Source organism: Rhinoderma darwinii, chromosome 1 (assembly GCF_050947455.1).
Source record: "Rhinoderma darwinii isolate aRhiDar2 chromosome 1, aRhiDar2.hap1, whole genome shotgun sequence".
NCBI classification, from domain to species: domain Eukaryota; kingdom Metazoa; phylum Chordata; class Amphibia; order Anura; family Rhinodermatidae; genus Rhinoderma; species Rhinoderma darwinii.
The window spans coordinates 66,010,859-66,026,239 of NC_134687.1; the positions used below are offsets into that span (position 1 = coordinate 66,010,859).

Sequence of the window (15,381 nt, forward strand, 5' to 3'; positions counted from 1 at the left end):
ATTATTATATATTCATTAGAAGTTGTATGAGACTAGACAATAAATTATGTCTGTTTTCTAGAAACCACACCATTCTTATCCATGGGCCGTGCTGATAAGGAAATCTTAAACAAACTTCCTTTTCTCACGGTAAACTTAAATGAAAGCTTTTATTGTAAAGAAAATTACAATAATAAGTTAAGAGAGAGAAGTAAGAAATAAGAAAGACATGGCCACGGAGGTAATCTCAAGAGTTAGACAGAAGACCTCAAGATTGACTATTAGATTAACCTTTTAAAGGTCAATTCTGGCTAACTGCCATCATGGAACCCCCTTACAAGTTATTAGCCACATAAGAAATGAATACTAATAAAACATCATTCTATGTACAAGCTTTATGTTGTGTAGAATATCATGTCTGTCTTCAGTTAACTTGTCAGTCTTATATCAAAACGGCCTTGAAGTCCTGGTAAGGAGGCCAGCAGTCTGATATTCAGAGAATAGTATTTAAAGAGACTCTGTCACCACATTATAAGTGCCCTGTCTCCTACATAAGGAGATGGGCGCTGTAATGTAGGTGACAATAATGCTTTTTATTTAAAAAAATGATCTTTTTTCACAAAGTTAGGAGCGATTTAAGTTTATGCTAATGAGCTTTCTTAATGCCCAAGTGGGCGTACTTTTACTTTCGACCAAGTGGGCGTTGTACAGAGGAGTGTATGACGCTGACCAATCAGCATCATGCACTGCTCTCCATTCATTTACACTGCACTAGCGATATAGATATATCGCTATGTGCAGCCTCATACACAAGCCCTAACATTACTAGTGTCCTGATAATGAATACACATGAAATCCAGCCTGGACGTCATGTGTACTCAGAATCCTGACACTTCTGAATCTTTTTTTGTGAGATTCCGGCAAGTGAAACCAAATCTCGTTTAGCTCCGAGATCTCGCGAGATTTCGTATCCGTTGCTGGAATCTCACAAAAAAGATTCAGAAGTGTCAGGATTCTGAGTACACATGACGTCCAGGCTGAATGGTCATGTGTATTCATTATCAGGACACTGTAGTAATGTTAGGGCTTGTGTATGTAGCTGCACACAGTGATATAACTATATCGCTAGTGCAGTGTAAATGAATGGAGAGGAGTGCATGATGCCGATTGGTCAGTGTCATGCACTCCTCTGTACAACGCCCACTTGGTCGAAAGTAAAAGTACGCCCACTTGGGCATTAAGAAAGCTCATTAGCATAAACTTAAATCGCTCCTAACTTTGTGAAAAAAAGATCGGTTTTTTAAATAAAAAGCATTACTGTCACCTACATTACAGCGCCCATCTCCTTATGTAGGAGATATGACACTTATAATGTGGTGACGCCACACAGCCCCTCTTGTAGATAGAACCACACAGCCCCCCTCTTGTAGATAGCACCACACAGCACCCCCACTTGTAGATAGCGCCACACAACATCCCTCTTGTAGATAGCGCCACACAAAGCTCCCCCTTTTTAGATAGTGCCACACACAACCCCCCTCTTCTAGATAGCGCCACACAGCCCCCCTCGTGTAGATAGCGCCACACAGCCCCCCTCGTGTAGATAGTGCCACACAGCCCCCTTCTTGCAGATAGCGCCACACGGCCGCCCTCTTGTAGATAGCGCCACACGGCCGCCCTCTTGTAGATGGCGCCACACGGCCGCCCTCTTGTAGATAGCGCCACACGGCCGCCCTCTTGTAGATAGCACCACACAGCATCCCTCTTGTAGATAGCACCACACAGCACCCCTCTTGTAGATAGCGCCACACAAAGCTCCTCCTTTTTAGATAGTGCCACACATCATCCCCCTTGTAGATAGCGCCACACAGCCCCCCTCTTGTAGATAGTGCCACATAGCCCCCTCTTGTAGATAGTGCCACATAGCCCCCTCTTGTAGATAGTGCCACATAGCCCCCTCTTGTAGATAGTGCCACATAGCCCCCTCTTGTAGATGGCGCCACACAGCATCCCTCTTGTAGATAGCGCCACACAAAGCTCCCCCTTTTTAGATAGTGCCACACACAGCCACCCCTCTTGTAGATAGCGCCACACGGCCGCCCTCTTGTAGATAGCGCCACACGGCCGCCCTCTTGTAGATAGCGCCACACGGCCGCCCTCTTGTAGATAGCGCCACACGGCCGCCCTCTTGTAGATAGCGCCACACGGCACCCCTCTTGTAGATAGCGCCACACAAAGCTCCTCCTTTTTAGATAGTGCCACACAGCATCCCCCTTGTAGATAGCGCCACAAAGCACCCCCTCTAGTAGATAGCGCCACACAGCATCCCTCTTGTAGATAGTGCCACACAAAGCTCCCCCTTTTTAGATAGTGCCACACAGCATCCCCCTTGTAGATAGCGCCACAAAGCACCCCCTCTAGTAGATAGCGCCACACAGCCCCCCTCTTGTAGATAGCACCACACAGCCCCCCTCTTGTAGATAGCGCCACATAGCCCCCTCTTGTAGATAGTGCCACATAGCCCCCTCTTGTAGATGGCGCCACACAGCCCCCGCTCTTGTAGATAGCGCCACACAGCATCCATCTTGTAGATAGCGCCACACAGCACCCCTCTTGTAGATAACGCCACACACAGCCCCCACTCTTTTAGATGGCACCACACAGCCCCCACTCTTGTAGATAGCGCCACACAGCCACATCTTGTAGATAGCGCCACACAGAACCGCTCTTGTAGATAGGGCCACACAGCACCCCCTCTTGTAGATAGCGCCACACAGCATCCCTCTTGTAGATAGCGCCACACAAAGCTGCCCCTTTTTAGATAGTGCCACACAGCATCCCTCTTGTAGATAGCGCCACACAGCATCCCTCTTGTAGATAGCGCCACACAAAGCTCCCCCTTTTTAAATAGTGCCACACAGCATCCCCCTTGTAGATAGCGCCACACAGCCCCCCTCTTGTAGATAACGCCACACACAGCCCCCACTCTTTTAGATGGCACCACACAGCCCCCACTCTTGTAGATAGCGCCACACAGCCCCATCTTGTAGATAGCGCCACACAGAACCGCTCTTGTAGATAGGGCCACACAGCACCCCCTCTTGTAGATAGCGCCACACAGCATCCCTCTTGTAGATAGCGCCACACAAAGCTGCCCCTTTTTAGATAGTGCCACACAGCATCCCTCTTGTAGATAGCGCCACACAGCATCCCTCTTGTAGATAGCGCCACACAAAGCTCCCCCTTTTTAGATAGTGCCACACAGCATCCCTCTTGTAGATAGCACCACACAGCCGCCTCTTGTAGATAGCGCCACACAGCCCCCTCTTGTAGATGGCGCCACACAGCCCCCACTCTTGTAGATAGCGCCACACAGCCCCGCTCTTGTAGATAGGGCCACACAGCACCCCCTCTTGTAGATAGCGCCACACGGCGGCCCTCTTGTAGATAGCGCCACACGGCCGCCCTCTTGTAGATAGCACCACACAGCACCCCTCTTGTAGATAGCGCCACACAAAGCTCCTCCTTTTTAGATAGTGCCACACAGCATCCCCCTTGTAGATAGCGCCACAAAGCACCCCCTCTAGTAGATAGCGCCACACAGCATCCCTCTTGTAGATAGTGCCACACAAAGCTCCCCCTTTTTAGATAGTGCCACACAGCATCCCCCTTGTAGATAGTGCCACAAAGCACCCCCTCTAGTAGATAGCGCCACACAGCCCCCCTCTTGTAGATAGCGCCACACAGCCCCCCTCTTGTAGATAGTGCCACATAGCCCCCTCTTGTAGATAGTGCCACATAGCCCCCTCTTGTAGATGGCGCCACACAGCCCCCACTCTTGTAGGTAGCGCCACACAGCCCCGCTCTTGTAGATAGTGCCACACAGCATCCATCTTGTAGATAGCGCCACACAGCACCCCTCTTGTAGATAGCGCCACACAAAGCTCCTCCTTTTTAAATAGTGCCACACATCATCCCCCTTGTAGATGGCGCCACACAGCCCCCCTCTTGTAGATAACGCCACACACAGCCCCCCTCTTTTAGATAACGCCACACACAGCCCCCACTCTTTTAGATGGCACCACACAGCCCCCACTCTTGTAGATAGCGCCACACAGCCCCCTCTTGTAGATAGCGCCACACAGCATCCCTCTTGTAGATAGCGCCACACAAAGCTGCCCCTTTTTAGATAGTGCCACACAGCATCCCTCTTGTAGATAGCGCCACACAGCATCCCTCTTGTAGATAGCGCCACACAGCATCCCTCTTGTAGATAGCGCCACACAAAGCTCCCCCTTTTTAGATAGTGCCACACAGCATCCCTCTTGTAGATAGCACCACACAGCCGCCTCTTGTAGATAGCGCCACACAGCCCCCTCTTGTAGATGGCGCCACACAGCCCCCACTCTTGTAGATAGCGCCACACAGCCCCGCTCTTGTAGATAGGGCCACACAGCATCCCCTCTTGTAGATAGTGCCACACAGCATCCGTCTTATAGATAGCGCCACACAGCACCCCTCTTGTAGATAGCGCCACACAAAGCTCCTCCTTTTTAAATAGTGCCACACAGCATCCCCCTTGTAGATAGTGCCACACAGCCCCCCCTCTTGTAGATAGCGCCACACAGCCCCCTCTTGTAGATGGCGCCACACAGCCCCCACTCTTGTATATAGCGCCACACAGCCCCCGCTCTTGTAGATAACACCACACAGCCCCCTCTTGTAGATAATGCCACACACAGCCCCCCTCTTTTAGATAACGCCACACAGCCCCCACTCTTTTAGATGGCACTACACAGCCCCCACTCTTTTAGATGGCACTACACAGCCCCCACTCTTTTAGATGGCACTACACAGCCCCCACTCTTGTAGATAGCGCCACCCACAGCTCCCCTCTTGTAGATAGTGCCACACACAGCCCCCCTCTTGTAGATAGCGCCACACACAACACCCCTCTTGTAGATAGCGCCACACACAGCCTCCCTCTTGTAGATAGCGCCACACCCAACCCCCTCTTGTAGATAGCACCACACACAGCCCCCCTCTTGTAGATAGCGCCACACAGCCCCCCTCTTGTAGATAGCGCCACACAGCCCCCCTCTTGTAGATAGCGCCACACAGCCCCGCTCTTGTAGATAGCGCCACACAGCCCCGCTCTTGTAGATAGGGCCACACAGCACCCCCTCTTGAAGATAGGGCCACACAGCACCCCCTCTTGAAGATAGGGCCACACAGCACCCCCTCTTGAAGATAGCACCACACAGCACCCCCTCTTGTAGATAGAGCCACACAGCACCCCCTCTTGTAGATAGCGCCACACAAAGCTCCTCCTTTTTAGATAGTGCCACACAGCATCCCTCTAGTAGATAGCGCCACACTGCATCCCTCTTGTAGATAGCGCCACACAAAGCTCCCCCTTTTTAGATAGTGCCACACACAGCCCCCCTCTTGTAGATAGCGCCACACACAACCCCCCTCTTGTAGATAGCGCCACACACAGCCCCCCTTTTGTAGATATCGCCACACACAGCCCCCCTCTTGTAGATATTGTCACACCGCCCCCCTCTTATTTGTAGCGCCACACAGCCCCCCTCTTATATGTAGCACCACACAGCCCCCCTCTTATATGTAGCGCCACACAGCCCCCCTCTTATATGTAGCGCCACAAAGCCCCCCTCCTGTAGATAGCGCCACACAGCCCCCCTCTTGTAGATAGCGCCACACACTTCACCCTTGTAGATTATGCCACACACTGCCCCCCTTGTAGATTGTGCCACACACTGCCCCCCTTGTAGATTGTGCCACACACTGCCCCCCTTGTAGATTGTGCCACACACTGCCCCCTTGTAGATTGTGCCACACACTCCTCCACTTGTAGATTGTGCCACACACTGCCCCACTTGTAGATGGTGCCGCACACTGCCCCACTTGTAGATGGTGCCGCACACTGCCCCCCTTGTAGATGGTGCCGCACACTGCACCCCCTTGTATATGGTGCCACACTGCACCCCCTTGTAGATGGTGCCACACTGCACCTCCCTGTAGATGGTGCCACACAGCGCCCCCCTGTAGATGGTGCCACACAGCCCCCCTTGCAGATGGTGCCACATAGCCGCTTCTTGGAGGTGATGCCACACAGCCCCCCTGTAGATGGTGCCACACAGCCCCCCCCCCCTTCATGTAGAAACAAATAAAAATAATTTACTTACCTAGTCTGTTCCCTTCTCCACGCCGAGGTGGAACCCTTCGGAAGGCCGGACTGAGACAGTGACGTCATCATGCCGGCCCGCGCTGGGACTAGTAATGGCAGAGCAGGAAGCTGCTCAGCCATAGTATTCAATTGTCTCTGCGCCTTGAGTACGCAGATACAATTGAATGTGGCAGCCCCAAGCATAAATGTAATGGGCGGCACCGACCCCGTAGCAACAGGGGACCCTGAGAGGTTGGGACTGCCGCATTAAAACAGCTGATCGCTTATGCAGCCGCCCCGCATACAGGGCGCCTATCGGTAGCAATCTGCTGTAGTAGCAGCAGCTGTGTCAGATGTGCCCGGGGCAAATGCCCCGCCTGCCCCCCCCCCCCTAGCTAGACCCCTGCATATTTGTAGCATAAGCGTATAATAATGGCACTTGATTATTAGCAAAACCTATAATGGTTATTTTTCTTTATCAGTATCTAGTATTGCATTTAAATCACATTAAAGTAAATGGGGCTGAGCTGCAATACCATGCACAGCCCAAGAAAAAGAGTGTCAATGTCTTTGGGAAAAAAAAGCAGACCCTTTTTATAGCTCTACATACATTCTCTTTAATATGCAACATATGTTACATATATAATATCATAGTAAAGAAGGGGAACAAGCTTTAGCCATATTTCTGGTGTATTTACTCCTTTTTTTTTGTGGTCAAATTACATTTAATTAATGACCATTAATATTTTTCTGCCTAAACTAAGACTACTATATCCGCAGTTTGTTATGTATACCATGTACATTTGGTCACTCAATGGACATAATACCTAGATTGCTTGGTATGATTTTCCCCATATCCAGAGCAGCCTAACGATTTGAAATATGTGTAATTAACTGCACACTTGCCAACTTTCCCAAAATGTCTGGGAGACGCCAAAAAAAGAGGAGACCTCCTGGACTCCCAGAAAAACAGGCTAATCTCCCGGGTACCCCGTGTCCTCTCTAAATACCCACCTCTCCTCTTTCCTGTTGCTTGTAATCCTCTTCACTCCTAGACGCCACTGCAGACATCAGGATGTCTTTTTGCATCTGGCCCAGAAGTGAAGGAAGTGTAACCGCTATACGTCCCACTGCAGCTGTATTCCCTGAAATCAGTGTTTTTGGGCCAAATTTTATTAGGACGTAGGAACAAAACTAGTACCATCTTCGTTCAGAAAATCCAGAATTTCCATGGTTGTCAATCTGACTTGCTGGACAACAGGAAGCTACTTTGTGTCTGTACAGGCATCTAGCAGTAATTCTGTGTAAGACTGAGGATTTGCTCAAGTAAACGGAGATGACTATTGCCTATGATGAATGCATGTTTGAAAATCTCCATGCAGTTAAAGGAAAGGATGACATTTACCATTAAGCGTTCCTATATTTCTTCTGTCCTTTTAATAATATTTTGTATTGTAAAACAGATCTGACTCCCAGGACAGCCCCGGGGATATTGGCTACTCCTCCCCATCTCCAACGTCACTGGGCCAGTCACTCAACAGGTACCATAGACCAATCGTATAAAATAATTTTTTATTTATTATTTTAAGTTGACACTAAGCTGTTGAAACTTTTTGGATCTTGTTGTCTATATCACTGGACTTGCTGTCTTTAAGGTCTGTGAGCGGAAAGAAATTGTGCTCTACGTGTGGACTTCCTCTTGGCAAGGGGGCAGCCATGATAATTGAAACACTCAGCCTGTATTTTCACATCCAGTGCTTCAAGGTTTGTTTTCTTATGTGTTTTTCAAAGTAATTGTTACGAAAGTGTCGACCATGTGACATGAGATGTCCTGTTTCAAGAGCTTAATCTTTACCCAAGTCCAAAACGTGAAGGTTTTTTTTTCTGGTTATTAAACAAGAATCCTAAAAAAAAACATACCATTGTGATTCCTTCCTCTTCCTACTTTGCGTCTCTGTGAGTCTTACACTAACTCTGTGTGTACTCGAGCATGGTGACGTGTCCTCCTTACTGACGACATGTCATGTGACTGCACCGGCCAATCATGGCCCACAGAAGTGACAGCACTACGAGCAATACATCGCTGAGGCAAGTGAAAGCATCAATATGGATGATATTTCATCATACTCCCGTAAAAACTGACCCATCCCAAAGAGTCGCAGACCTTGAAAACCAAGCAAAAGTTAAAGATGTATCCAAGTTTATCTTGACTCTGATTACTTGCTGCAGCGTGATATTACACAACAAAAGCCATTGAAAAAGTTAAGTTAAAGTTTCTTGCCACTGTGTATTTAATGCGTTAAAAGTCAAGGTAAAGATGGCTACATCTGTGTAACCTTTAATTATATACCAGACTATAGGTAAAGGTCCTCTTTACTTGTCATGCCTCCACAGTGTGCACTAAACAGAATCTGATGTGCTCACCACAATACAGAGAACTGTATCCATAGGGCACCATTCACTCGACAGATGCCCAAAACGTTTCCTCAGAATTTTTGGGTAGTTACCACTTGAACAGCAGTTCGACCGTTTTTATTTTTAATGCTCCCGTTCTGGAGGGTTTTATATTGCAAGAATAAGAATCTACTGTGAGCCACTCATAGTTTTGGGTTATTGCAGCGATATAATCTGTCAAAGTATTCAAGATTGAGATATTTTTGCACCTCTTGATTGGACATCTCTGTATTTCAGTAATCATTCTTTGCTTGTTTTTAGTGTGGAATCTGTAAGGGACAGCTTGGTGGAGCAACTACTGGAACAGACGTCAGGATTCGCAATGGCCTATTAAACTGCAATGATTGTTACGCAAGATCTAGAAGTGAGTTTTCTTTTCACTTTCTCATATATAGCTGCATTTAATATCAAATGCTAATTTTACTGTTAGGACCTTTTTCTATCCCCACTTACCTCCATCCCCTTCCTCTTCTCGGAACACTGTCCTTATCACATGCCGTCCTGTCCTTACTAACCTAATGACATGATTGGACAGGACACAATATTAGCCCAATCCCCTTCTGCTGGTGTGACCATTCTTATGTGTCCGTATTAGAACATGAAGATTAGTAAATATTATTTTAATACATGATCAGAAAATTGCCAGTCTTGGGATTCTAATGGGATTTTTCACCATTCCAAAAGCAAACTGACTGGTCTCCCTAGAATGTTGTATGCAGGTACACGCAGGCCACGGTGTAAGTACCATACAATTTTTCTTTTGGTCAGGATAGGTCTCTTATGACCCTCAGGGGGAGTAACTATTCATAAGTTTATTATCCAAACAAGATTGTGTAGACACACAAGCCAAAAATGTACTCCCACTAACTGTGTGGCAATAATTCTATAAAAATAGGAAGAATCTTTATTGACGTCACTAATATGAAGATATATTAAATGTATTCACCACATACAAAACAGACAAAAGTGTCCATGGACTGCTATTAGTTAGGGATATTTATTACAGTCTCAATAAAAGGATAACAGAGGACAAATATTTTCGATTAATCCCCTTTTATTGAAAAAAAAATTTTTATATTTTTACTTTCCTGAAGAATTTGATAGACTAATAAATATCAAATGGAGGCATTCCACCCAATAGTACCATAAGCTCATACAATAGTACCATAGATTAATGGATTGCTAAATAGCAGATGGAGGCATTCCTCCCAATAGTATCATACGCTAATACAGAGGGACAATTTTTTTAATATTGCTCTATGGTTGTGAACGTTGGAATTGTCACTAAGTCAAACGAATTTGCTACCTAGAAAAATGGAGGCATTCCTCCCATTCAGCAAGCTGAGCTCAATGCTCGCTTCTATCTCTGCCCTAGATAAGTACCTATGGATTGTCTGGCCAGTTTACATGGATTTGTGAATTGAAAAGATCCCTAATGCAGCCTCCCTACATGTTTCCCCACCTATAGTGGCATCTTCAGGGGTGATGGCGGTTTGCATTACAGTGAAGACACCACTATTAAATTATTCAGGAAAGTAAAAATAGAAAAAAATGTTTTCAATAAATGGGGATTAATCGAAAATATTTGTCCTCTGTTACCCTATTATTGAGGCTGTAATAAATACCGCTACTACTGGCAGTCCATGGATACTTTTTAACACACAATTGTCTGTTTTGTATGTTGTGAATACATGAATTAAATATATCTTCATATTCGTGTCGTTAATATCGATTTTTCTTATTTTTATAGAATTATTGCCACACAGTTAGTGGGAGTACATTTTTGGCTTGTGTGTCTACCCAATCTTGTTGTCTGATAAGTACCATAGAGGCATACCATGAAGCTGCTATTGGGCTGCTGGAGAGAGGTGGCCCATTCCCTTCACCACTAGGTGTCGATAACTTGTGCAGGACTCCTCTTAACAGGGGGCAGGTAATTGGCCAAGGAGTAATGAAAAGGGTGTGGAGGGGGAAACAAACACTAGACCCACTGTGCTGGGTGGCAAAACCCGGCACCACAATGGGGGGGGGGGGGTATTTAAATTTTTGCTATGGGGCTTTCTCTCTTCTATGTACGTCACTGTATATAGCTGTAAGGGAATGCAGCGATGTGGAAATAAAACACTTGCATTTTGTTATACTCTTTTATGCAGATACCTGCATATGGATATACCCTAAGGGGACCAGTATGTTTACTGTAACCCACGTGGGTGGAAGGGGGAGAAAGTGAACAACTTCTTAAAGAGGTTTTCCCACAAATTACAATTATCACCTTTCTCTCCTTGTATGTAATTGGACATTGGCTACCACTGCATACTTTCAACTTTTACCATATTAGAGGAAATGGGGGATAAGACTCCCACCAATCTAACATTTATCACTTATCAAATGGATAAATGTTATTTATGGGAATACCGCTTTAGATGTTCACTAGTTTCAACAAACGTTGCATAAACCCATAGTACAGGCGAATATAAGAAACTTTGTAATATATTTACTGTATCTAATTAGAGAAAATTGCCTTATTCCCCACTTGTGAAACACCTTTTCCCCTTCCCCATGCCTTCTACACTGATCGTTCATTCTCAATTCACTGCTAAAACCTGCTCAAGGTGGGTTATCAACGCACTGAGGGATCAGATAGTAGTCTATGGGCAAGGGGAGGGAGCTGCTGGAGGAAGACCAAGACAGGCACACTGAGATGCTTCTGCAGCTTCTAGTGAGTGTTCTATCTTTCCCTAGTGCTGGATTAACAGCTACACTGCTCATTACTGATGTAACATGTCCTCCATGCTGCTTCTGAAGGTGTGCAACAAAGAAATAGATTTGCAGGATTTTTCTTTTTTTGACTGTGTGCAGTGTATGGGAGACATCATAGCGGCTTGTCTCCACCGCTTTGGAGCTGATCTCAAGGATCACTGACAAATGCAGAATACAAGTCATATAATGGTCATAAATAGTGTTATTCCTCATGTCCACACATATGACAGCTTTAAATTAAACTCCCTTGCTGAAAATTTAGAACTCTGTTAAGAGACTGCAGTTCATTTCTGTCACTTTTAAAAATCATGTTACACACATGTCATACCTTGACCACAGACCAATATGTAATTGTAATATAGTCAAGTGTTTTAATAAGGTTAATAAATAATTGTGTTATCTCATGTGAAACCTCATTTCTTCCAGCAGCGGGCCATCCTACCCCATTGTGATTCCCGCATTTGCCATAAAGAGCTTCCATAGAGAAGAGCTTACACTCTCCATGAAGGCGGACTTCAGACAATCACTTTTACCTGCAGAGATCCTGACACTCATCTCATGTCGAGAATGGAGAACTGTGTGTGGTGTTTGCTGGTGTACTACACGATTTGCTTAACATATGCAGATGTTCATTTGCAAAACAAATCCAGTAAATATAAGTCTAACAAACACCACAAAGGAGTATTGCGTATTTGCCAAGAAGAGTTAAGTCAGGCCCTGGTTTACAAATACCCCACACGCTGTTGTGGGGAGAGGCTTTGATTAGTGACCTGCCCCAGTGGTGCCCCTCTTTAATCTACATAAGGTGCAACTGATTGTATTTCTACTCATAGGGCTACATCATACGCACATGTTACATTACATGTAACCAGCAAACACCTCTATACTTACATGATATTAATGACACTACTTAGACCTGAGAAGTAGAGGCTCCAGGTCCTGCTTACTAGAGTCTGGTGGTTTGCACCTTCATTGCTTATGGGCTTTGTAAGTGATGAAACGTCAAGTTTAGGTTAGTTTTCGGTAACATTGAGTGCGCCACGAGTCTTAGATACAAGGAACATATATGCTTCAATCTTAAGTCACCTGACGCAATCCTTCCAGCATTTAAAAACAATAGTGATGTATCTGTGTGAAACTTGTAAACTTTGCACACAGCTGATGGATGTGAATGTTATTGCATATAGACATTCTAGCACAATAAAAGTACTTTGCTATTTCAGCCTCTATAGAAACTATGATCATAGAATGTAATCACAATTGGAATGTGTTGAATGCATATGCTAGTGTGATTGATGCCTTATCATATGTCATATGTTGAGCAGGACTTCTAATGTTTCATTACATGTGGGTAAAAATATGAATTTTCAGCTGCATTTATTCATTGTGGCACTAGATGGCGCTATCACACTGAAGATAGTGCTAGTGGCCATTGGTGCTTTGTCCACTATATAATGAGGTATAGACTGATTAAAAGAATTTGTGTTTACACTGCGTATTGGGTTTGGCACAAAGATAACTGTTTTACATCTATAGCGTTGTGGACTGACAAGACTGCCGGGCTTTACATTCCGATGGCATTTGTACAGGACAAGCCGGGTCTCTTAACTAACGTGCACTAGGAAATATTTGATTGAATGCTGATGAGACAGACGATAATTCTAGCTGTCTCTATTTCCAAAAAGTTCATGTGAACCTTTGCTGTGTAGAAAAAGGAGACAGAACCGTTTATGTATTCGGGAATATGATTTTCTAATGTCTGGTAACCTGAGTCCTCAGATGAATTTGCAGTTTCAGCTTGACCTTCACTTTCTAAAGGAGAAACATATGATCAGCAGCTTGGGAATAGTGTTAGAATCCTGAGCCGGTTGGGTTAAGACTACAAGACTGGGTGGGTAACACCTGTACTAGCACATGGCACCCTAAGAAGTAACTGTACCTATATACACAAGTGGCTATTGGATGACCTACCTTGGAAACAATGGTGTCCATAGTGTGTAATAGACCGTGTATCGTGTCTATGTTTCCCAGTGTGTGTAAGAGAATAGAATACACATCTGCAATAATATGTCTTCTTAAGCTGGTAACAAGTATTTATTTTAGCGCTAGCACTGATTATTTTGCATGTGGTCCTAGTCGTCACTAGATAGGTCCTTTATCATGTATTGATCATGTACATCTGCAGCACTAGCTATATATTGCAACATACAAATGGTGCCTTAAAATGCAAAACTGTTGCGTGATTCTGCCGATGCAACAGATGCAATAAAGCTACATTATTAGGTAAGGTGAGGGAGACCGGATGGGGTCTAAACTTTGCTCTGGGCTTGTCCTAAAGCTGTAAATGAAAAAAAAAAAAAAAAAAAGTTTTTGAGTTTTGTTTTTCTTTTTTCTGCTGTGTTTTGCATGGTTCCAGTTTTCCATAACTGATGTTTACACTTTGCATGGTGTCTATGGACTTTATACCTTATTCCTGCATCGCACAAAACATGCCCAGTATAGTCATCGTTTTCTAACCAGGATTCTGTTCTGTGTCAGGGCTGTAGTTAACGCTATACGGATGATTTCTTGCTTAGTTTCTCATCTGTGCTTTTTTATTGGAGGGGATTTAATATTTATCTGCATTATAACACATGGTGCAGTATGTACATAACAGCAGAAAGTCCATGCTTTTAAGAAACCGGTCACCAGCACAACGTAAGCCTTTGGTTTTCTATGGTCTCTTTACCAGCTCACTTGATACAGTGCATTGATGTGTTCGTTACATCACAGCCGTCTTTTCCGACACCTCTTGAATGGACAGTTGAATAATAAGGCGGCACTACAAACCCCAACATTCAGGTGCAACCCTAATATCTCAACTGCCCCATGTATAAACATAATGTCCCAGGAAGCTTGTATGTAGGGTTATTTGGAGGGGTCTCCCCACTGTAGTGCTACTTTAGCTGCCCCTCTTCCGGCCAGTGACATGGAGAGAACAAGGCACTGCAGGACTACATAGCCAAAAATCTATTTTCTTAACCCTGTGCCTCTATTTTGTTTGTCAAGGAACGATAAGCACCTGTGATCAGTCTCCTACAGCAATGCGATGACCCCAACAAACAGCCACTATATCTCAACTTCCTATTCCCCTATAATATAGAATTTGGGGAAGGTGTATCGGGATGTTCTACAGTCACATCTGCATATTTTGGTTGTGGGTGTAGTTCGATTTTAAGGCAGATTCACTTGTCCTATTTCCAGCATCCTTGTGACTTCTTATAAATAATATTTTACAGTCAGGCTTACTGACTACGGGGCTAGCGTGTGACTACATTGTATATTTTGCTAACAAAGTGTATCGGTGTGCAATGTGCTGCTGACCCTTGTGGCAGTGACATGAAATCTTTGATTCGCTGTACTTCTGGTGTTGCTGAGTACTAACCTGGCCAGTACTATTGGAGTTGTATGTTTGGTGTTTTTTTTTTTTTTTTAATACTAACGCGCTGATGAGTTTTTCACCAAAAGAACAGGCCTGTTCTTACGACATCCTATTGCTCCATGCTAAGTGTTTAGAGATACCAGGTACATCAGCCAGCCACTGTCTGTGTTCATTTTGTCTATTGTGATGTTAAACTGGTTTGGTGCATATTGCCTTAACTGACGAACAATGTTGTGTCGGGTTCCCATGTCCTGTTTGGTTCATATAACACTAGAAATTTGGAAAATAGATGAAAAAAATAAAAACATGCAACAGCTTTTATAGTAAATGTATGTTTATAAATAAAACATTGGACAACACGTCAGACTCCGAGTGATATTTTTTTTTTGTGATAATTATTCCAAAAATATGGTGATATTGTAGAAAATTGAACGAAGTTGTAGAAACTTCACCTGCAGTTGCACCCGCAGAGCTATTTCCATATTGATAGCTCAGCAGCACTTTACACTGGGGCTAGACCTAGAATTTTTTTTGGAGTGAGCAATAAATTTCTGTCTATAGGAATACATTAGTCTAG

General features: G+C 44.8%; 1 protein-coding gene across 1 annotated transcript in view; it reads left to right on the top strand.

Annotated features, from left to right (window-relative positions):
- LIMCH1 (LIM and calponin homology domains 1) overlaps nucleotides 1–15,154 on the top strand; it is a 259,769-nt gene extending 244,615 nt beyond the window's left edge. Inside the window, exons 31-34 of the mRNA XM_075859422.1 lie at nucleotides 7,633–7,710; nucleotides 7,825–7,933; nucleotides 8,885–8,987; nucleotides 11,810–15,154. Of these exons, the coding sequence (XP_075715537.1) occupies nucleotides 7,633–7,710; nucleotides 7,825–7,933; nucleotides 8,885–8,987; nucleotides 11,810–11,835 (316 nt within the window). The 3' untranslated portion in view covers nucleotides 11,836–15,154. The remainder of the gene's footprint in view (nucleotides 1–7,632; nucleotides 7,711–7,824; nucleotides 7,934–8,884; nucleotides 8,988–11,809) is intronic.
- The last annotated feature ends 227 nt before the right edge of the window (nucleotides 15,155–15,381 follow it).